At 37.5% G+C, this 22,921-nt stretch overlaps 1 protein-coding gene across 1 annotated transcript in view; it reads left to right on the forward strand.

Moving 5' to 3' along the window:
* The first annotated feature begins 1,247 nt into the window (after nt 1-1,247).
* The window catches only part of LOC132547721 (uncharacterized), a 40,366-nt gene continuing 18,692 nt past the window's right edge, over nt 1,248-22,921 (forward strand). Inside the window, exons 1-3 of the mRNA XM_060211526.1 lie at nt 1,248-1,266; nt 1,972-2,216; nt 17,941-18,064. Coding sequence (XP_060067509.1) covers nt 1,248-1,266; nt 1,972-2,216; nt 17,941-18,064 — 388 coding nt within the window. The remainder of the gene's footprint in view (nt 1,267-1,971; nt 2,217-17,940; nt 18,065-22,921) is intronic.

Below are 22,921 nucleotides of genomic sequence, written 5' to 3' on the forward strand. Positions count from 1 at the left end.
AAAAAAAAACTTACATTAAATTTCAATTAATTTACAAGGTCTTTGATCTTGATTGTAATATTAAAATATTTCAAGTATTTTAAGTAAAGTATTTATTTGAAATACATTGCATTAAAATATTACATATCACTGAAAGTCCTTTCATACTCAAGATCTGATGAAACAAATTAGGAAATTTTCATGATGTCATGATCTTGTTGAATTTTCCAAGTCAGAATAACACTGACAAGAAGGAAGGGTGTTGATACTAGATATAGATTAAAATCTCCAGCGTGCATTACTTGGTCATTTGTTACAGAATCTTCAAAGTCTTGAAACTTCATTGACATCACCGTATATTAAAAGCTTGTTATACCTTTTAATTCTGACTTAAAGTGATGATTTGTATTTGTGTATTGTATTTTGATAGTGTCCTTTTATGATCCTAGAGGTCAAAGTTTATTTGTACTGTACTTGTGGTTACAAGAAATGTACCATAAGGTCATGATTAGGACGTGACATATTGACGGGAGAAATCCATCAGGGTATGTGTACATTGGGATCAGGTATGAATACAAAACAGGAGTCGAGGGGTGAAATGAGACCTGTCCATGATGTAAATGACAGCTGGCTGTTTTTGCCAAATACAGTTAAGGTGTTGTAATGTAAAATTGGTCTTCACAATATCAGTTTAGATAGCTTGGATATCTGTGTCCCTGTGGTGGACAGGGTGATAAATCTTGACACTTCCTCCCTGGTGGGCCAGTATTCTATCAGATATTAGGTATGATTGAACACATTCCTTAACTGATATGTATGAGCCCTTAATGTATAAAAAATACAAAGCTCAAGATGAATTCCACAAGGGGCAATTCAAGAGAAAGTTAATTTAACTTATGTATTTGGTAAGGCAAAACATCTTAGTTAATATAATGAATCTTGGATGTTATGTCCGCTATGTTGATGATTTTTGTATAAATTTTCTTTTTTGTGTTCTGTGGACTGTGTCCAATGGATTGTGTATGTAGTGACATGTTGATGACAAGTTGTCACTTACATAGCTTCTTCTATATGATCCTTATGTGGAATGTTTGTGTTTAGGTACACAACATGGCAATGAAAATAGAAAAAATGGAAACCATGAGATTGGCATCACTGGTTATCTGTTGGACTGTTCCTGTTCTGTAAGAGTTATCCCCCTTCGATTAAATCGAGATTTTGTGGAGAAAAGTTCACCCTTGTTTTTATTTTGCGATGAACATTTAAAAATGAAACTTGCTGATGGTGGTTTGTATGAGATTTTTCTACTGAAGGACAAGGTTTAAGTAAAGTGAAACTATGACTGGTAACCATCTTAGATATTATATCTTGTTACCCTTTCAAATGAGACATAGTGTCTTCTATGTTTAATAATGTCTTGTATAGGCAATAACACCTACACTGTTGAAGATATCTTGATGGCACTAACAGTGTACTTGCGTCATCTGATGTGAAGTACACTGCCTTTAAGTTAGGTCATTGTGACCTTAACCTCAAGATCATAGGTCAAATAAGTGTGAATTTGTTAAAGATGATTTCTTGTCCAGCAGATAACTTTCGAACTGTTAATAATATCTTAATTTAAATTGCTATGTACTTAAATCACCTTCTAATGAAGTGCATGCAGTGGTTTGTCTGGTTCATTGTGATCTTGACTTCAATGTCAAAGGTGGAATAAGTATTGTTTTCATATAATGGAGTAAAGAAGAATACAATTTCAGAATTTTGATACATTTTTGCTATTTGATGTGACATGTTCTTGTTCACTAAAATAAATCTCAAGTTTACCTGGTCATTTGAATTAAAAAACTCTATTCATGAAATATTCATCTTTTCATCTTGAATGTGCATTTCATTTTACAGGTAGTCTGTAAAAAATATGACTGATCTTTACATTTCAGAATAATTGCAATAAAAATCATGACCTGGAATATGTAAATCTGTGTTTTGCAGGCTACCTGACAAGTACTCTCTTTACTTTTGAGAATTCTGCTTGTGATGGGGAAAAGTTGCACCTCAACTGTCCTCCCAGCACCTTGATCACGATCCAGTCAGCTGAGTACGGCCGCAAGGTTCCAAGTTACCAGATGTGTCCCGCAAAGGACAAGGCTGAGGATTCTAGTGCTGGTGGGGACCTAGGAGAACATTTATGGTACCTACAGGAGAATACCAATTGTCTGGCCACCACTTCCTTTAGGGTGAGTGAAGTATAAGGGTAGGTGCTCTGGATTAGGTGGAAAGGAGTCACATGTGGCTCAAAGAACACCGGTAATCTGGAGAATGTAAAGTCAGGAATGAATCATATATAGAGATAATACATTCAGGAAAGAAGAATCTCAATGGCTGTATTAGCAAACTAATTTTCTATGTAAAAAATTATCATGTTGTGATAAAAGTAGTTTTTAAATTTTTAAAAATAAAACCTCATTCAGCTATTGATTGATATGTTATTGAGATATTTTAAAGTTTGTTTAGTGATAGGTTCAGAAAACGTCTGGTGTAAATATATCAGAACAGTAAGCATGTGTCACTGCAATGTTAAAAAAAAAGAAAAAGAGAATTATTTTTGGCTAGGTTTGACATCAAGTGTAGACATACCTTTCCATTGATTCACACATCAGACTGAGAATTTAACTGATTCACGGATAAATCACAGAGCCGAAGCTCAAAATGTATCCATGTCGTTATCTTTTTGTGTGTGCAAGTGGCACACATCAAAGTGCTGGTCTCGGCCTGGTGGTACCTTGACAAACCAGTTACTTAATTTTCTAACATTTATCCTCGAGTACAGAAATATGTTTAGTCAAGGTCATGATCCTGCAGGAGATTGATGAGAATTTATCATACACAGCTCTAGTCATTATGTAAGATATATTTTGGGACGATAGACCAGTGTTTTCTATAGTGAAACACGAGAAATAAGATATCATATAAAGACTATTATTTGTGACTATTCTGATATTTTTTTTTCTCAACATTTACAGTAAGATGTTATAAGTCATGCCCTAATATGGTAATCAAGTAATGCCAGAGTGGAGACAAGTTAGCTTTACTTTTCCATGATCTTGGATAAGATGGTATTTCTTAAGCATACTTCCATTCCTTCCTAGATCCAAGATGTGATATACTAGGGGGTACATGCCTGATGAGGACTAGCGTTACCCATGGTCATAGATAAACATGTAGTTGTATATTGCGCCACAATTCTGGAACCTCAGAATCCTTAAGTCACTTGTGTCTTTTCAGTGATCATGGCTTGTACAAAGCTGAAATCAATCCACTCAAAGCTGTTGTCTGAAGTTCAACAGGCTTTGATGTTGGATGATTCTAGGATTAGGTAGTTTTAGAACTGGATGGGTCTTACTGTGAACAAAGTTCTAAGGTCACTTAAATTCTGATACTTGTTGACACGGAAAAGATTAAAAGAAGTTATTAGATATTACAGACGTCATGAAAGAGATTTTATTTGTCATAATTTGACAAACATCATACTAAGGGAATAACAATGTGATAAGAGATTGTCTACAGGAAATAATGGTCATCAAATATTGTGTGCAGGAAATGATGTCATCAAATATTGTGTGCAGAAAATGATGTCATCAAATGTTGTGTCTAGGAAATGATGTCATCAAATGTTGTGTCTAGGAAATGATGTCATCAAATGTTGTGTCTAGGAAATGATGTCATCAAATGTTGTGTCTAGGAAATGATGTCATCAAATGTTGTGTCTAGGAAATGATGGTCATCAAATATTGTGTGCAGGAAATGATGTCATCAAATATTGTGTGCAGAAAATGATGTCATCAAATGTTGTGTCTAGGAAATGATGTCATCAAATGTTGTGTCTAGGAAATGATGTCATCAAATGTTGTGTCTAGGAAATGATGTCATCAAATGTTGTCAACAGGAAATAATGGCGACATAAAAAAGTAATAGGATCGTCAAATATTGTTTACAGGAAATTAGGATAAATACAAAATGATTTCATGAAATATTATCATTCAGCACACAGTGATAATGTCTCTTATACGGAAAAAATGTCATCAAATATTGTTCACAGGAAACAATATCATCCAATTTTTTCTGCAGAAAATTTCATCAAATAATGTGCTAGAGAATATGATATATTGGAGAATCCAGATTTTTGCAATGTATTTCTAAGTATATTCTAAATATGCATTGATAGACTCATCACAGAAATAATTGACTCCCAAATAATCTGCTAAGTTAACATGGGATGGTCCTTCTCTGAATAAAAAAAACAATACCTTTCTTACCTACATCTGTACTTTAATGTCATCAATATACCAGGTTACTGTGGTCTTGCACATTTTGAAAGCAACTAAAGGGAGATAATAACTTTAAAAACTGCTTAAAAAATAGGTGTGATATATCATATATATAAAATGTGGTCTGAGTTGTTGGAAGGAAAATTAAACTTGTGAGTTACAGTGGTATTAGTCATGTTAAGAGTAATTGGAAGCTATCTCCTGTGATATGTTAATGTATAGGGGTTGTACCTGTCTTTAGTAACATTATTTAACAGGTGGGTGGATACAGGTGAATGAATTAGTGTCAACTGTGTTCCTTACCAGGTAAACAAATCTTCTCACCTGGTCGGGTTCTGTTTGATGTCAGGTCCCCGTCATGTTACTGTGCTCTGAAAAAGGAAAAAAAACTTTAACATTTTATCTAATGCACATTTTTTTTAAACAAAAAAACAAACTGAAAGAAATGTAGTTCTAATGTTTCAGGTTATAAAACTTAATGTCAAGATACACAGGTGATTATTTAAAAGATTTAAAGATACAGAGTGGAACAGAATGACTTTGATACTGTTACTGTAATAAAAATTGGTGAATGGATTCAGTTGTCTGATTAGCTGGAAAGTTGTCTATCAATAATAAATAGAAAACATGATGGTTTTCATCATGTACAGGTGACTTTATGATTTGATGACAAAATGGAAAAAACGTCAGATGTGTGTTATTTCTGAATTCATGTGAAACTGTATCTTGGATATTCCTTATTAAAAAGAACCCAGCAGTACTAATTGAAATGTTATTTTTCTTGATGAAAATCTGTTGATATTGTTTATGGCTATTCTGATGATTGGTGTTGCCTACTTACCTGATATTGGTCAGATCATGAACTGCTCAAAGCACAAAAATGTGTCACTTGATATTTCTTTACTGTTAATCGGTATTTAAAATTCATGTTTTAGATAATAAAAATGATATTCATTCATAACATAGAACATCATTTTATTACTAACAGATGTAATAACTATACACTAGAATTGATTATAAGGTCTTTTAACAGTACCTGATGTCTCTTCAAAACACCCTGTCACCCTTAATATTGAAGACCATGACTAGCTGTTATTTTACAAGAGGTTGGCCACACTGGATGTTGGAGTGTTATAAAGTTAATATATTTCTTTTACTCCTGTTTTATTTAATTTATAAAGTGTTCGACATATACAACAATGGTATGGGTTTGAAACATCTGTTTTTATATGATATTATAGTTTAGGTAAACTCATGAACAGGATCCTGGTATATTGAGGTTAAAGACAAGCATGCGGATGTTTATTCATAATGTGATAAATGACTTCAAATTACAGACCCTATTAATGTGAACGGTATACCTGACCATCCCCAAATAAAATGTTGACACATTTTTGTAACTGTTATTGATACCAACTAGGTGTGTTTCCATACAGGATATACACAAACCTGATCTCTTCACATACATTTTAAGGGAACTAGGGTATTACTACACCAGTTGTACAGGTGTCAATGATTTACCTGGTAAAAATCTGCCGTTGCATCATTGAGATTTATAGGTGTAAACCCTTTCTTTGATCTAGGAGGATTGAGTTATTTGTGAGATATTTGACACTGGGAATATATTGTTTATGTTGATGTTTTCAGGTCAAAGGTTACATGCATATTCAAGGTCACTAATAATGGAAACTTTGAAGTATTTCTATTAAAAAGGGATTTTAGAAGATAACGGTGAATGAATAAGGTTTATGTTAATAAGTATCGTACCCTCCTCATCATAATGGTGAATACATAATGATGTTGACAGGAAAGTTATAGACAATGTTGTGTTTATACAAGAGGGTCAACACCTAACTTCTGAATCAAAGTATAGGGATTAGCACCAGACACAGTTCATTGCCTGAGAAATATAATGAACAAAAATTTGCAGGTCAGTCAATTATTATGGTGAAAGAAAAAGCAGATATTTATCGTGTGAAAAAGTCACAGGTCAATTAAATTATTGATTACTGTGAGTGCAAATTGAGTAGGGCAGTAATTATTTAAAGTGAATAATATACATGTAAAGTAGGTCAGTAATTATTTACAGTGAATAAGATACAGATAAAGTAGGTCAGTAATTATTTACAGTGAATAAGATACAGATAAAGTAGGTCAGTAATTATTTAGAGTGAATAAGATACAGATAAAGTAGGTCAGTAATTATTGACAGTGAATAAGATACAGATAAAGTAGGTCAGTAATTATTTAGAATGAATAATATAGGTAAAGTAGGTCAGTAATTATTGACAGTGAATAAGATACAGCTAAAGTAGGTCAGTAATTATTTAGAGTAAATAAGATACAGATAAAGTAGGTCAGTAATTATTTACAGTGAATAAGAAAAGTAGGTCAGTAATTATTTAGAATGATAATATAGGTAAAGTAGGTCAGTAATTATTTACAGTGAATAAGATACAGTTAAAGTAGGTCAGTAATTATTTACAGTGAATAAGATACAGATAAAGTAGGTCAGTAATTATTTACAGTGAATAAGATACAGTTAAAGTAGGTCAGTAATTATTTACAGTGAATAAGATACAGTTAAAGTAGGTCAGTAATTATTTACAGTGAATAAGATACAGTTAAAGTAAGTCAGTAATAATTTAGGTTAAGATGAAAAATGTTGTACACAGTTTTAAAGAGATAAACTAAGTAGGATGAAGACTTACACATCAATCTTTCCAGCAGTCTGATCAGTGAATCACAGTGATATAATGGTTTGCTGCACAGCTTTCAGATAAATGGTTGCTATTTTTAATCCTGATGATGTCGTTCTAGTCTTAGTAATCAATCATGCATATTTCATGATATAAAATTCTATTCAAATACACATCAGGAAGTGAACAGCTTCAAAGCTTTGTGATGGTGGTGATAGGGAGGATGTTAATTTGAGCTAAATTGCCAGTAGTATATAATCCTTTTTGGTAAATGGTGTAGTTTATGTAGGTATGGAGAAAGATGAGTCTGTACCAAGGTGTCCTGTTACATGTGATCAGTTTGACCTCTGTAGTGATGACATCACCATTCTTTCTGGTGATGCATTCTTGAGACCAACTGAAGCCCCACTAACACAGTACAGCTCACACACACATGGCAGACATAAACAGTGCAGCCTACCACATGAGATAATGCATCAGTTCCCTGTGCTAATCGCTACTAAGCCCACACCATGATTTTTAATCAGACGTAATGTGTTGCCCCCCCCCCCCCCACCCCCTGGGTTTATTGTCCTGTAATCCCATCCCCTGCCTTGTAAGTCAGAGGTAATTTGTTGACCCCCCCCCCTCCCCCGGGCTTGTTGTCCTGTAATAAGCCCATCCCCTGCCTTGTAAGTCAGAGGTAATGTGTTGACTCCTGGACTTATTGTCTTGTAATAAGCCCACCCCTTGACTTTGAGTCAGGGTAATGTTTTGCATGCCTGGTTTATTGTCCATTGATAAGCCCACCCCCTGACTTTGAGACTGGGGTAATGTTTTTGCCCTCTTGAGCCTAAAGCAGGATAAATATAGAGTAGTATCAGTTCAATCAATATTTTTATTGCCCAAGGACAGTTATACTTAGACTTAAGGTTGGGGTTTTAGATTCAGCATCTGTACTTCAAAAAGGGGAGGTAAGTTTCCTTTTGTTTTCCCTATGGGTCCATGTTATTCAAAGACTGTTCCAGAACACATTTATTCTGGAAAGTGATCATATTAAAGATAATTTCAAAAAATGAAATTTTTATCAATATTTCTGATGAAGCCTCATTTTACATAAAGCTGTTGATGGAAAGCTGTTGATGGTAATAGCAGATTTTTATGGTAGTGAAGGAAATTTTTAAGTTTTTCACTCAATTAATATATACAAATATGTGAACCTGATACATATTGATTTTCCTGTGAATCAAGTGTCTAACTTTATATGTGTATAGCAGTGAGGTGTCACCCTGTTTTTTGTGTGGAGACAGATAAATCATGTCAGGTTGTCCAGCATTTGGACAAGTCTTTCCGGTGAAGTATAAAACACCCTTCAAAGAATATTTTGCAAGGTGCCTTAAGCTCTTTGTTGATCATGTTAGCACCACAGGTGATTTAAACATATAAGAGATGTCCTTCCGTCTGGGTTAAAATGTGTATGTGTTTTTTGTTGATGTTTTGATAAGATAAGGGTATATAGGATTATCAGTGGATAAGATTATTAATCTGACAGTTTTTGTAATTAGGCTCTATTGAATCAATAATGTGCTAACCAGCTGGTTGGTTAGTTGGTAGCCATTGTGTAGTTTTGTGTAGATTGAAATGTTGTTATTGACAGCCGTGGATTGGCTTGGTGTTATTGATTCTGGTGGAGCTTGATGGTATATTTAGTGGTCAAGACACCCAGTGTCCCGAGCCCATTGGGTTTGGTTGTCAAGGTTTATGGAAGAAAAGGGGTCACCTGTCTAATTACTTGTGATTACATTACCTCACCTGTGCACTTTTTACCTGAAGCAGCACAGACATCAAACAGTTTACATACAGACATCAAGAAATGTGGATAATCGTTTTTGTACAGATAAAGAAGGAAAGCAAACAATTTGCTCTGTCGTCCCTTGTGTGCAAACTTGTCCAGTTATTGTCTGGCAAATAGTTGTGGTTTTAGATCGGATGATGTAGCTATGGAAATCATTGGAAAGGAATAAGGAGAGGACAAAGGAAGCTTGTCTAGTTAAGGACTCAGTCACAGAGTAAGTGACCTTGTCATGGAAGATCAACTATCATAGCCTGCAAACTACACTACTCCCAGGTTTGGAACACCCTGGCAGTATTACAGGATATCTCACATGGTTTGAAACCCCCTGATGGAGGTAAACCTAGTCAAAGTTTGGAGGAGTGCGACAGAAAACTGTTTCGTGTGATGATAACAGCATATGTGTTGAAATTTTATCTTATACCGAAAGGATTTATAATTAGGAAAAGAACAGATGTGCTGCTTTCTTAAGAAAACAATACTTGTTGAAACAACACATATCTTGTTGTAGACGTAAGATACGATTGAGGATACTCTTTGAAAATATCATAGACAATGTTTGAAGTGTTACTTTGATGGAAGAGTTGAACCTATTGATGTCTACAGGAGGCAATTGAATCTATTGTGCGAAAGACTTCAATAATTTCATGCTTGAAGACTGTAGTTTATGGGGAATCACCTCCAGTGAACATGATGTCTTTGTGGCTGATCTGACATTTAAAGAGTTTTTTTTATAAAAAGGATTGGCTTCAAGAATTCTCATGATCAAGATTATAGGTTGTCAAAATCAATTTAAGATAATTTTAGGAGATGAAAGCTGACAGGTAATGAGAAAAAAAGTTGATGAGAGTTCCCAGAGGTGGAGGAGGTTACAGACATCTGATATAGTAAATCAGTAATTTCAATAATGAACTGCTGATATAGTGTCTTAGATAAGGAATTGATGGTGGTCTTAATTACTACAGTAAACAAGTACCAGCTGTTGTAATGAACAAAGTCCAGTCTCCACCAAATCTGAGTGATTGTAATTAACCAAAATATATTATCATTTCTTATTTACAAAAGTTTATTTTGTAACAACTAATTATGAACTGGTATTCATAACCAGTTGAATTTTGATACAGATAAAGCCAGCCTAGATAGAACCACTCTAAGTTTACTGCATTACTAGTGAAGCTGAAGAACAGAATGATGTTCCATATGGGAAGAATTTTTGTAGAATATTCCCCATGGGTTGCTGGTCACGTTTACCTTAATATGAAATCTACATCCATTGTCTGACACTCTGGTTCTTCAACAGTTCTCCAAACGATTCACTGTAAAGAAGACTTAGGATAACAACACACAATGAGAATCACAATAAAAATGGAATAAGTGACATTGGACAAACAGGAGAAGCTGATGTTGAATGCATATTAAGTATCTTTCCAATCAATATTCTATGCATCGTATTGATTGTGTCAATTTTGTGGTAGCCACTCTACCAGTGATTCTTTAACTGGAAGCTGCAGCCCTCTCTGCAGTTTCTTGTGGAGAACATAAAGACTGATTGGATATATCATCATGCGAGGATTTATGTTGTGTCTGTAAATTATGTGATCATTCATCTGTATGTTTTAACCATTCTGAAAACCGTTAAAACTGTTATCTCTGGAGGATATATTTCAACCTTCATTCGTATACGTGGCATTTTGAAGATGAAATTTTAAAATCGGGAAAAACAAATCTTCCCAAAGTTGAAATATCTGCCATCTTCAAAAAAAAAAAAAAAAATCCAATGAGTAATGGAAATAGAGGGAACCTGTTTAATTCTTCATAAGTACATCACATTAAAACATGTCTGATACAAATTAAGCCCTGCTGCTGTGGCTGGGTGTTCTTGAGTCTCACAGAGGTTTTGGATAGATCCATGGTGATGCTGGAAACACAGGACTGGAGATAGTCTGATAGCAAAGGACTTGGTGTACATTGTGATGTATGGCAAGCCTGGGCCGTCTGCCCTCTACACACTGGAAACTGTTTTTGGATTTCTGCTCTGTGCAATAGAATACAACCATCTTAGATTCTCCTGGAGACATCAACAGGAAAATTGTTTGGGGTTGTTTTGAGTTATAGGGTGAAATTTCAGCGAGGAATATATCCTTCATTTATTTTTTTTTTGGTGCTTATCCTCTGCTGACAAGAGGTATGATAGGGGAGGTGTATTAAGATCAAGGAGATATCCTGTTGACTGTTGAGAGGGACAGGGCAGACAGCCGTTATCATCAACGATAGGGAAAGGATGGAGGCTACTTAGACTGGTAAAATGGATGCTAAATAATATGTGGTCCAGCTACACCTAGTGTCATGGAGAGGATATACAACAAGTGTTGTGTAGTGTGGTATTTTATTCTCAGTCTGGTAAGTGATCCTTTCTGTTACACTTCCACCACAGTACCTGCATAATATACTAAAATAGGTCATTTCTTTCTACATGAACGTCATCGTCATTATCGGTCAACACCATTTAGTGGTCAGTTATTATATCTGTAGAAATATCATACAATGCTTCATCAGTGTAAACTGGAAATGTGGTACATTCAGATTTTGTGGAACTAATCTTGTGTGTGTGATTTGAATTGTTCTTTTTAACATCACCAACATTATGTACAGATAAACCATTTTGATTTGAAAGTTTATTTGTTCTGTTATGATAGACACAAATCACCTGTCATGTAAGACCACCTGTCTAAAAGGACCATTTTGATTGGATTGGTTGTTAACAAGATCTTGTATATGTGTTCTCTGATTTGATCAGGCCTTCTGATGTCATACAGTACAGGCACTTTGACTTTTGACCTGACTTTACCTGGTAGGACTATAATAGGTCAAATCAATAAATGTTCCGCATTCTCAATACTTACACCTGTAACACAGGTATTACGAACAGGCTTACTCGCAGGTATTAATGTGCTACTCGTGAAGATCTATCAGTGTGAAATATCAATATATTGTATGGAATTCCCCTGTGTAAATGACAGGCCATTTCAAGTCAGTGATTTGTTGAGCACACCTGTTAATATCTGTCACAATTCATTTAATTAAGCGTGCATTTATAGATAAGTAAAAGTAAATATTAAACATATATAGTCATATATGTCAGACATACATCAGACAATTGAAAAAATGTAAATTGGTCAATATTTTTATTATGAAAATATGAAAATTGTATAATTTCTGGGAAGTGTCTGTACCTGGTACTGAATGATGTATTGACATGTATGGGCCATTGAGTTTCAATAGAAGTAAATTTTGTGGAATTTATCATTTTTGCTCGATGAAACTAGAAACTTGGCAAAGTTTCAGGATAAATTCTGAAAAAGAAAAGATGATATCAGGAGAAACAATTTTGTAATGCACTTTTATTACGTGTTTTATATTAATTTGGAATAAATATTTGAAGGTTATAAAATTTGATATTTGGAATGCACTTTTAAAGATATCTGTATTAGCTTCAGTGTGTTTCAAACAGATCAAATTTCTGTGGTATATGATAACAGTAACCTTCTGATCTGTGTAATGTTTGTGTTTGTAACATTGACAGAGTTGTAATTGGACAATTAGACGTAATATGTACTATACATTCCAATTAAACTGTAAACATGACCCTGCAATCTTATTATCCACAGAAATACTTGTCAGTGTTATCACACACAGACCCTTCCTGGAATATTGTCAAAAGAGGATGTTCTCAAAAACCTCAAAAAAGTAAATCGAGACATGTGTTACGAGGCAAAAAAGCAATTTCCTATGGCTGTTAGCGAGATTGATATCATGCGAACTTACCTGGTGTTGCTTCACTTCATTATCTAGGGTGTTGTTGCTGCATAATTCCTTGCTCATTTTTGTCTGTATTAAATATGAAAAAATGTAGATCTTGAAAATGCTTTAGTTTTCATGTTACAAATAGAAATTGAACTTGAATGGAAATTTTCCTAGACAGATACCTAACAGAAAATGTCTTTTTTCGTGAAGTATAATTTGATATGAAGACATGAAACAAGAATCATTTTACTTTATGTAAGGAATTATATATATTATAGAATATGAATAGAACATACCTGTAAAATCAGCACCTGAACGAATGTGCAATCAAAAGTGAATGGGAATTTTTACAGAATTTTATTATGGCTGTTTTATGTTGTTTCTGTCCTTAATGACATGGTAGACCAGAGGTTATTGTAGTGGTAGTGTAAAGGTCTGTACTGCTACGTTATAATCCTGAATTAGCTTTGTTAGGTCCAGATCTATCTCCAGGATCCTAGGACTGACAGGATACAGTAATAGCCCAGCAGTGGGATGGAGAACCACATGTCTCCAATACCACTCTTAAGTACTTACTCCATGAAATATTAATGTTTTTGTACTTGATTGTTTCCAAGGATAATCACCGATAAACATGCACATCCTCATCTGTGTTCTACTCTCGACCCCCTCCTTAAGTCACCACCAATGCATTTCTTCCTGAATGTTGTTATCTCTCCCCACCCCCTCCCTTCAGTCCAGGCATCCCGTGCACACTCTTGCTCAGCCCTCTCCCCCAGTCTCTAACAACACCTCCAGTTTTCTGTGTTCTCATCCTCTTACCTCCTTCATAATCTTACCTCATTATTTCACAGATCTACACAAATATATGAGTCCCCCTCCCAAAATTTCTACCCCACTGAACGCTTCATCCAGTTCATTGTTACTGCGCCAGACAGCACATGCTTTCGATACGAGGTCACATCACTCCTCTGTAGAGACCTAACATGACAATGGTATACAGATTTCAACTGTTATACTCCTCTGTTATCAATAGATAAAACCTTATATATCACATGGAAGACTGAAACCCATCAATGAAATTGTCCTTGCGTTGTGAAATGTGAACCTCTTTGAATATTGACTCTAGATCAAAACTTTGAAATTTGTATCTGACTGTGAAATTTTTATCAGACTTTGAAATTTGTATCAGACTTCAAAAGTTGTATTGGACAAATTGTATCAGACTTCGACTGATTGTCCATAAATTGGGCCACCAAACATCCACCATTAGCTGCCTCCACATAGCTGTAATGAAATTGTAATCATACCACCGCCATCTTCGTTGTCCTGAATCATTTAGGGATCAATACCGTAATGTTTTTTTCTGTCCTGTTATTTAATGCGAACTATTTAATGTGTTATCTAGTCAAGTCAATACCATGATTGCTTTTTTCCAATTTATGAATGAATAAGACGCCTTTTCCATTAGTATTGAGATAACTATCAATTAAAACACTTCGGGAGGTTTGTTAAGAGTTGGTGCCCTTCCTGGTGTGTTTTTTAGGGGAGGTCATAGGTCGTGAGGGATACATTCCATTGTGTTTACTCAGAGTAATTTGTTATTTTGTTTGGGTACTTGTTTGTGGTCACATTATTTGTATATGATACAGAATAGTGTTTACAGCAAGATAAGGTATGCTCAGGTATGATGTCCATAATTTTGTTGTTGTCATCTCTTGCAGTGTAACTAAACTGAATATGATGAATGTTATTCATGGAAGAAAACCCACAGTTGACTTTTCACAATTCAACTTCTAGGTGAATTTACAGTGAATTATAGTAATGATCCAATAGATAACATAAGTCACCATCCTTTGTTCCCTACACACTTCCAACCACCCCCACACACCATCACACATGCCCTCACACACTCCCAACCACCCCCACACACTCCCAACCACCCCCACACACCATCACATGCCCTCACACACTCCCAACCACCCCCACACACCATCACACACACCCTCACACACTCCCAACCACCCCCCCCACACACCATCACACATGGTCTCACACACTCCCAGCCACCCCCACACACCATCACACGCCCTCACACACTTCCAACCATCCTCAAACACCATCACACACGCCTGCACACATACATACCCTCACATACTATCACACCCTCATACCCTCATTACACACCATCATACACATCCTCACACACACTCTCACACACCATTACAGACACTCACTCTCATATATCATCTCACACACACTAACATCCCCACACACACCCTCACACACCATCACACTCACATCCCCACACACACACCCACACACCCTCACACACCATCACACTCACATCCCCACACACACCCCCACACACCCTCACACACACCCTCACCCCCCACACCCTTCCAGACACACCCTCACACATCCCCACACACCCTCACACCCCCACACACACCCCCACACACCATCACACATCCCCACACACACCCCCACACATCCTCACACACACCCTCACATACACCCTCACATCCCCACACACATCCCCACACACACCCTCACACATCCCCACACACACCCACACACACCCCCACACACACCCCACACACACCCCACACACACCCTCACACATCCCCCACACACACCCACACACACCCTCACATCCCCACACACATCCCCACACACACCCTCACACATCCCCACACACACCCACACACACCCTCACATACATCCTCACATCCCCACACACATCCCCACACACATCCCCACACACACCCTCACACATCCCCACACACACCCACACACACCCACACACACCCTCACATACATCCTCACATCCTCACACACATCCCCACACACACCCTCACACATCCCCTCACACACCCTCACACACCATCACAAACTATCACTCTTCATGTTAGGTATATAATTGTAATGCTTTTCTACTTTTTGTCCCTTAAGAATTAACCTTGTCTAATCTAGCTGATCACTGATATCAGTTAACCAAACAGGCCTGTATACCTGGGGAGAACACTTTTCACCTGGCCAGTATACCTCGGGAGAACACTTTTCACCTGGCCTGTATACCTCGGGAGAACACTTTTCACCTGGCCTGTATACCTGGGGAGAACACTTTTCACCTGTATACCTCGGGAGAACACTTTTCACCTGGCCTGTATACCTGGGGAGAACACTTTTCACCTGGCCTGTATACCTGGGGAGAACACTTTTCACCTGGCCTGTATACCTTGGGAGAACACTTTTCACCTGGCCTGTATACCTGGGGAGAACACTTTTCACCTGGCCTGTATACCTGGGGAGAACACTTTTCACCTGGCCTGTATACCTGGGGAGAACACTTTGAGAACACTTTTCACCTGGCCTGTATACCTGGGGAGAACACTTTTCACCTGGCCTGTATACCTGGGGAGAACACATTTCACCTGGCCTGTATACCTCGGAAGAACACATTTCACCTGGCCTGTATACCTGGGGAGAACACTTTTCACCTGGCCTGTATACCTGGGGAGAACACTTTTCACCTGGCCTGAACACTTTTCACCTGGCCTGTATACCTGGGGAGAACACTTTTCACCTGGCCTGTATACCTGGGGAGAACACTTTTCACCTGGCCTGTATACCTGGGGAGAACACATTTCACCTGGCCTGTATACCTGGGGAGAACACTTTTCACCTGGCCTGTATACCTGGGGAGAACACTTTTCACCTGGCCTGTATACCTGGGGAGAACACTTTTCACCTGGCCTGTATGCCTCGGGAGAACACTTTTCACCTGGCCTGTATACCTGGGGAGAACACTTTTCACCTGGCCTGTATGCCTCGGGAGAACACTTTTCACCTGGCCTGTATACCTGGGGAGAACACTTTTCACCTGGCCTGTATACCTCGGGAGAACACTTTTCACCTGGCCTGTATACCTCGGGAGAACACTTTTCACCTGGCCTGTATACCTGGGGAGAACACTTTTCACCTGGCCTGTATGGGGAGAACACTTTTCACCTGGCCTGTATACCTGGGGAGAACACTTTTCACCTGGCCTGTATACCTGAGAACCTGGGGAGAACACTTTTCACCTGGCCTGTATACCTGGGGAGAACACTTTTCACCTGGCCTGTATACCTCGGGAGAACACTTTTCACCTGGCCTGTATACCTGGGGAGAACACTTTTCACCTGGCCTGTATACCTCGGGAGAACACTTTTCACCTGGCCTGTATACCTGGGGAGAACACTTTTCACCTGGCCTGTATACCTGGGGAGAACACTTTTCACCTGGCCTGTATACCTGGGGAGAACACTTTTCACCTGGCCTGTATACCTGGGGAGAACACTTTTCACCTGGCCTGTATACCTGGGGAGAACACTTTTCACCTGGCCTGTATACCTGGGGAGAACACTTTTCACCTGGCCTGTATACCTGGGGAGAACACTTTTCACCTGGCCTGTATACCTCGGGAGAACACTTTTCACCTGGCCTGTATACCTCGGGAGAACACTTTTCACCTGGCCTGTATACCTGGGGAGAACACTTTTCACCTGGCCTGTATACCTGGGGAGAACACTTTTCACCTGGCCTGTATACCTGGGGAGAACACTTTGAGAACACTTTTCACCTGGCCTGTATACCTGGGGAGAACACTTTTCACCTGGCCTGTATATTCATCAACGTTCACTGGTTATCTGGCTAATTGATTTGTGGGTACACTTTTAGGAGTTAAGAGATACATTTTTCCAGTTATAAATACCACAAAACCACATACAACATGCACACACAGGATTAAAGTTTTGAGCGCCTTCTTTGATGTGGTTAAGTTTAATCATCGAACCAGTTTTTCTCATTTTGTGGAGTTTGTAATATATTTTCATTACTTCCAGCTTGTTATAGTGTAGTAATGCTGTATCAAGGATTTCTGTGGATCAGAGGTTGCTGTTACCTGTGAAGAAGTTTTCTATCAAATAGCTGAGAATTTCTCGCCTGTTATGTATACCCAGTTTAGAATATACTGTGTTAATTTATAACGATACCTAGACATCTTCTTATTGGCACTTTATATATATAACAAAATGGGGATGGGGTGGGTCAGTAATGGGATGGATGTGTTGTATTTTATCTATACTCAAACAACAAAGGTAGGTTAGGGTACAGATAAGTATTCTTTGCATGAAAAATAGATTTATTTTGATGAAAAATTAACATCTGACATGGTGACTTGTCAAGTACTTATATATTTTGTTTTATTAGGGACCATATGTTGTTTTTTATTAATTTGAAATTAAATTTTCAGGTATTATTGGATCGATGCCAGAACCAGCGTAAATGTTTTGTGGTGGCCAGCACCGACACATTCCGACAGGACCCCTGTCCTCGTACATCAAAGTACCTCAAAGTTTCCTACAAATGTAACCCAGGTAAGTCCCTGGGACCCCTGTCCTCGTACATCAAAGTCCCTCAAAGTATCCTACAAATGTAACCTAGGTAAGTCCCCGGGACCCCTGTCCTTGTATACCAAAGTACCTTAAAGTATCCTACAAATGTTACCTAGGTAAGTCCTCGGGACCCCTGTCCTTGTATACCAAAGTACCTCAAAGTATCCTACAAATGATACCTAGGTAAGTCCTCGGGACCCCTGTCCTCGTACATCAAAGTCCCTCAAAGTATCCTACAAATGTAACCTAGGTAAGTCCCCGGGACCCCTGTCCTTGTATACCAAAGTACCTCAAAGTTTCCTACAAATGTATCCCAGGTAAGTCCCCGGGACCCCTGTCCTTGTATACCAAAGTACCTCAAAGTTTCCTACAAATGTAACCCAGGTAAGTCCTTGCAACCCTTGTCACAGCAAATAAGAGTACCTGGTAACCCGGGTAAGAACATGTCGTCATGAGCAATGTGACTCTGTGATTTTGGTTTATAATGGTAGTTAGATAGATTTGGTTGGTTAGACTTTTTCATCTCAGTGACTCTATAATCCAGCTGCTAGGTGTTGTTTCGCAGACCAATATCAGTGTTCTGGTGATTGGGTAGGTTGAAAACTTGATACCTTATTCAGCAACATGTCCTCACTCTCACAAAAACCTATTCACTGATACCTTATTGGGTGACCTCTTTATAGTGTTTTAACAAGGTGAGACAACTCTACTCTATACTGTTGGTCTGTTGTATAAATTCTTTGTCAGTTTTCACTTCCTGTGATTCTGTGTAATTGGAATGTGTATAGCCTCTTGCTTTGTACCAGAAAACTGTACAAACTGACTTAAGATAAAACATTTTTTACGTGATTTTAATTGAAGTGAGATAAAGATAACCGTTGATAGTTTTGTCTCCATAGCAAAGTGTACTACATGACTTTCTGGAACACATGTTAGGTCACACTCCTTAAATAGTGCTAAAAATAAAATGTATAGTGTGCAGGGGTAATTATCACATGGGGTAGCATCTGGTGTAAAATATGACATCAGATGTAAATTGACAAGAGCTCCCTTTTGGATGGTAAATACCCTGTAGTACAGATGGTACACAGAGATGAGATGGATGGATGCAAGGGATTGGGGAAGCAGTGGCAGGGGTCTCATGCCACACGGGTTCAGGGCATGGTTAGCTTTTAGTGTAAAAGTTTCTTTAACCACCAAGCATTCTCACTGATATAGGGATGTATCTTAATGTGTGTAGCATATTACTTTGGTGGCAATTTATAAATGTTTGAAAAAAAAATCAATTGTCTTCAGTTTTCAAAGGTGATTATATAATTAACAGCAGGGAGTTTTACTTTGTCTCTATACAAAAAGATTTGGTCTTTGTTTAGTTTGTTAAAACAACAATAATCGATATAATTTGTGAAGTTCTCTTTAAGTTAACTAGGCATTCACTGATGTTCATGGGGGCTTGTAGTGTTATTGTGTTAAAGTGTGTCTGGTGTAGACTGCTAATGTCTCCACCTCCCTCCATCACTTGTGGAGAACTCCATGAAAAAGAAAGCAAATACATTTTAATTTACCTATTATTTGGTCTTTTGAAGTAGAAAATTTGAACTGACACATTGATCTTTGCACATGGCCATGCATAATTGAAAAGGGAACATTTACTGTGATGAAAGCAATGCTGGCATTTATGGGTGTTACTATCAGACTTACAGAGGAGAAATATCATGGGATGTAGGATAAAAAGCAGTCTGATTTGTGTTCCGTTATGACAGGAATGACAAGAGAAATGCCTGCCATCTAGGTCAACTGTCATGGGATTGTTACAGGTCTCCATGGTGATCTGAAGAAGAACAAAGAGTCCAGGACAACAAGCATTTCTTTAACTTCACAAAAATTTTCTGTTTAAGAGGGTAGGATTCAAAGTGAAAGTGTCATGGCTATGGTACTGTTGTATGCCTTTGATGTGGTTTTACTGTTGTTTTATAGTTGCTGGTGAGTTGATTACTGTTGATAAATTACAGACTTGATGAAAATAGCTGCCAGCCATGATTCAGCTATGAATCAGCAATTAATCAGGTTCCTACATAAAAGCCTGACTTCTAACTAAAACATTTCTTAAATTATTAAACAAGAATTAATCAATTTTTGATGGTTTGAAAATGATATGTGAATAAAACGATTTAACACTGTTCTTTGTGTGGAAGTTAAAGAAAAAACGCCTTTACTTGTTCACGTTTTTATGGACTTTGAGCAAATTAAGTTGTCAAAGTTTGGCTGATTGTTGTGATCTTGTCCCTTTGCGTGTAAGGAGACACGACAACCCTTAACTGTTGTACTCTTTTCAATGACAAATAGAACTTATATAGAGTAAAACTAGAGAACTTGTAAATTGATGTCTTATTGAAACAACTTAATCACCCAGAATTAAATAATCATTTACAGCATTTTTGTGTCATCATATTGGGCTTTAAGTATCTGGTATAAGAAAAACACCACACCACCAGGGCTATATAAATCTCACTTTGTCAAAAATGTCAGAAATTTAATTTCATTATTCAAAACATTGTAATTAGGCAGTGACACATGTAACTTATAGAACACAAAATTGATGTACTGTATAATCGGGAAGGAATTCTAATTTAATTGAAATCAGATTATTTTGTATTTTAATTAAATTTAATACAAGCTAAATATGATTTGAATATTATAAAATATCTGGCTTCATAGGTATGTACATAGGTATGTAGTTGTCTTATATTGTATCAAGCTTATGTGACACTGTAAGATTACAAAATGGCAATCAATTTTTTTATCAGAAGAATGAAGAAAATAGTGGAAGAATTACTAGTAATGTAGAGTATATAGTTGTTATTTTATAAATACAATTTAGACCATCAAGTGGCTGGGATGATACAGAAGTAAAAATGCAAACATCAATGGGTGTAATAGGATATTATAGAACTATTGGTAATGGGCAGATATGACCCCCTCAACAGTAGATATGATCTTTCAACAGTAGAAATGACCCTCTCAACAGTAGATATGACCCCTCAACAGTAGATATGACCTTTTCAACTGTACATAGGATCCCCACCCCCTCAACATTAGATGTAACTTTCTCAGTAGTTGTTATGACTGCCATAGCAGTAGATATGACCCCCACAACAGTAAATGTGGCCTCCTAAGCAGTAGATATGACCCGTTCAACAGTAGATGTGTCCCCCTAGACAGTAGATGTGTCCCCCTAGACAGTAGATGTGTCCCCCTGGACAGTAGATGTGTCCCCCTAGACAGTAGATGTGTCCCCCTAGACAGTAGATGTGTTCCCCTGGACAGTAGATGTGACCCCCTGGGCAGTAGATGTGACACCCTTGACAGTAGATATGACATCCTTGACAGTAGATGTGACACCCTTGACAGTAGACGTGACACCCTTGACAGTAGACGTGACCCCCTAGACAGATGTGACACCCTTGGATGTGACACCCTGGACAGTAGATGTGACACCCTGGACAGTAGATGTGACCCCCTAGACAGTAGATGTGACACCCTGGACAGTAGATGTGACCCACTGCACAGTAGATGTGACCCCCTAGACAGTAGATGTGACACCCTGGACAGTAGATGTGACCCGCTGGAAAGTAGATGTGACACCCTTGACAGTAGATGTGATCCCCTAGACAGTAGATGTGACACCCTTGACAGTAGAAGTGACCCCTAGACAATAGATGTGTCCCCCTGGACAGTAGATGTGACACCCTGGACAGTAGATGTGACACCCTTGACAGTAGATGTGTCCCCCTGGACAGTAGATAAACATTTAAATGTTTGGAATACTTCATTATTAATAGAAAATGTCCATTGAAACAACATAAAAATGTATACCTGCTATCAGTTCCAGACATCTTTAATGAAACTTGATGTATATTAAAGGTATGACAATAACTGTGCAATTACTAGGGAAATGGAGGAGCTGGAATAGAGTTAGAAAGTCAATACCAGTCTACATTCGGTATAGAGTAGAACTCCCTGTGGGGCATCTGTGTCTGTATAGACAAGAGAAGTAATGGTTTGTGATGATGGAAACAGTGATGGTGTTTTAATGTTAATGTTTGGTAGGGGAAGGTGGAGTATTGACATACAGAAAGTATATAGCTTATAGACATACACAGCCAATTAATCCCTAATGAATAAAATATCAATTTGAAAAGAGTTTGCACAAACCAAGCATTTTTCAACAGAAATTTTCACTCCAACTGAAATTCAATTACAAATCTGCCTTAAAATGATTAGAGATTGGTGTGCCAGGTGATAGACAGAACATGTAAGCAGACATATTGGTTTAGGAAATGATGGTGACATGTCTAAATTCAGACAACTGTTTACCAAATGTCATGGCTGTTATCATTACTTTGTCTGGAGTATGAGGCTGAAATAACTGGTAATGACATGGTGAGTTTATCTAGATTAGAAATTTGATTCTTCCTGAAGGTCAGTCACTATTTATATGGCCTTGAGTCTAGTAAAAGTCAATTACTGTTACTGTGACCTTGAGACTAGTGAAGGTCATAGTCAATCTCTGTTACTCATGGTTTCTATGTCTACAACCATGTTTATACAATCAACATCCTGGTTTCTTGAGGATAATTGTGGATTGTTAATCTACTGAATTCTTGGCTTGTTACTCTGGTTTAGACATCTAAATGGAAACACTTCTGAACATGTGATAAAGGAAAATGGATTTGGATGGATTTATTGATATAAGATCTTGTGATTGAAGCGGTCAGATCGTTCTTGTTAATGATCAGTGTTTAAACATTACTTTATTTTTCATGAAGCATTAAGTTG

The sequence above is a fragment of the Ylistrum balloti genome, unplaced genomic scaffold (genome assembly GCF_031769215.1).
Source record: "Ylistrum balloti isolate Yb309-2 unplaced genomic scaffold, AGI_CSIRO_Ybal_v1 Utg369972, whole genome shotgun sequence".
NCBI classification, from domain to species: Eukaryota; Metazoa; Mollusca; class Bivalvia; order Pectinida; family Pectinidae; genus Ylistrum; species Ylistrum balloti.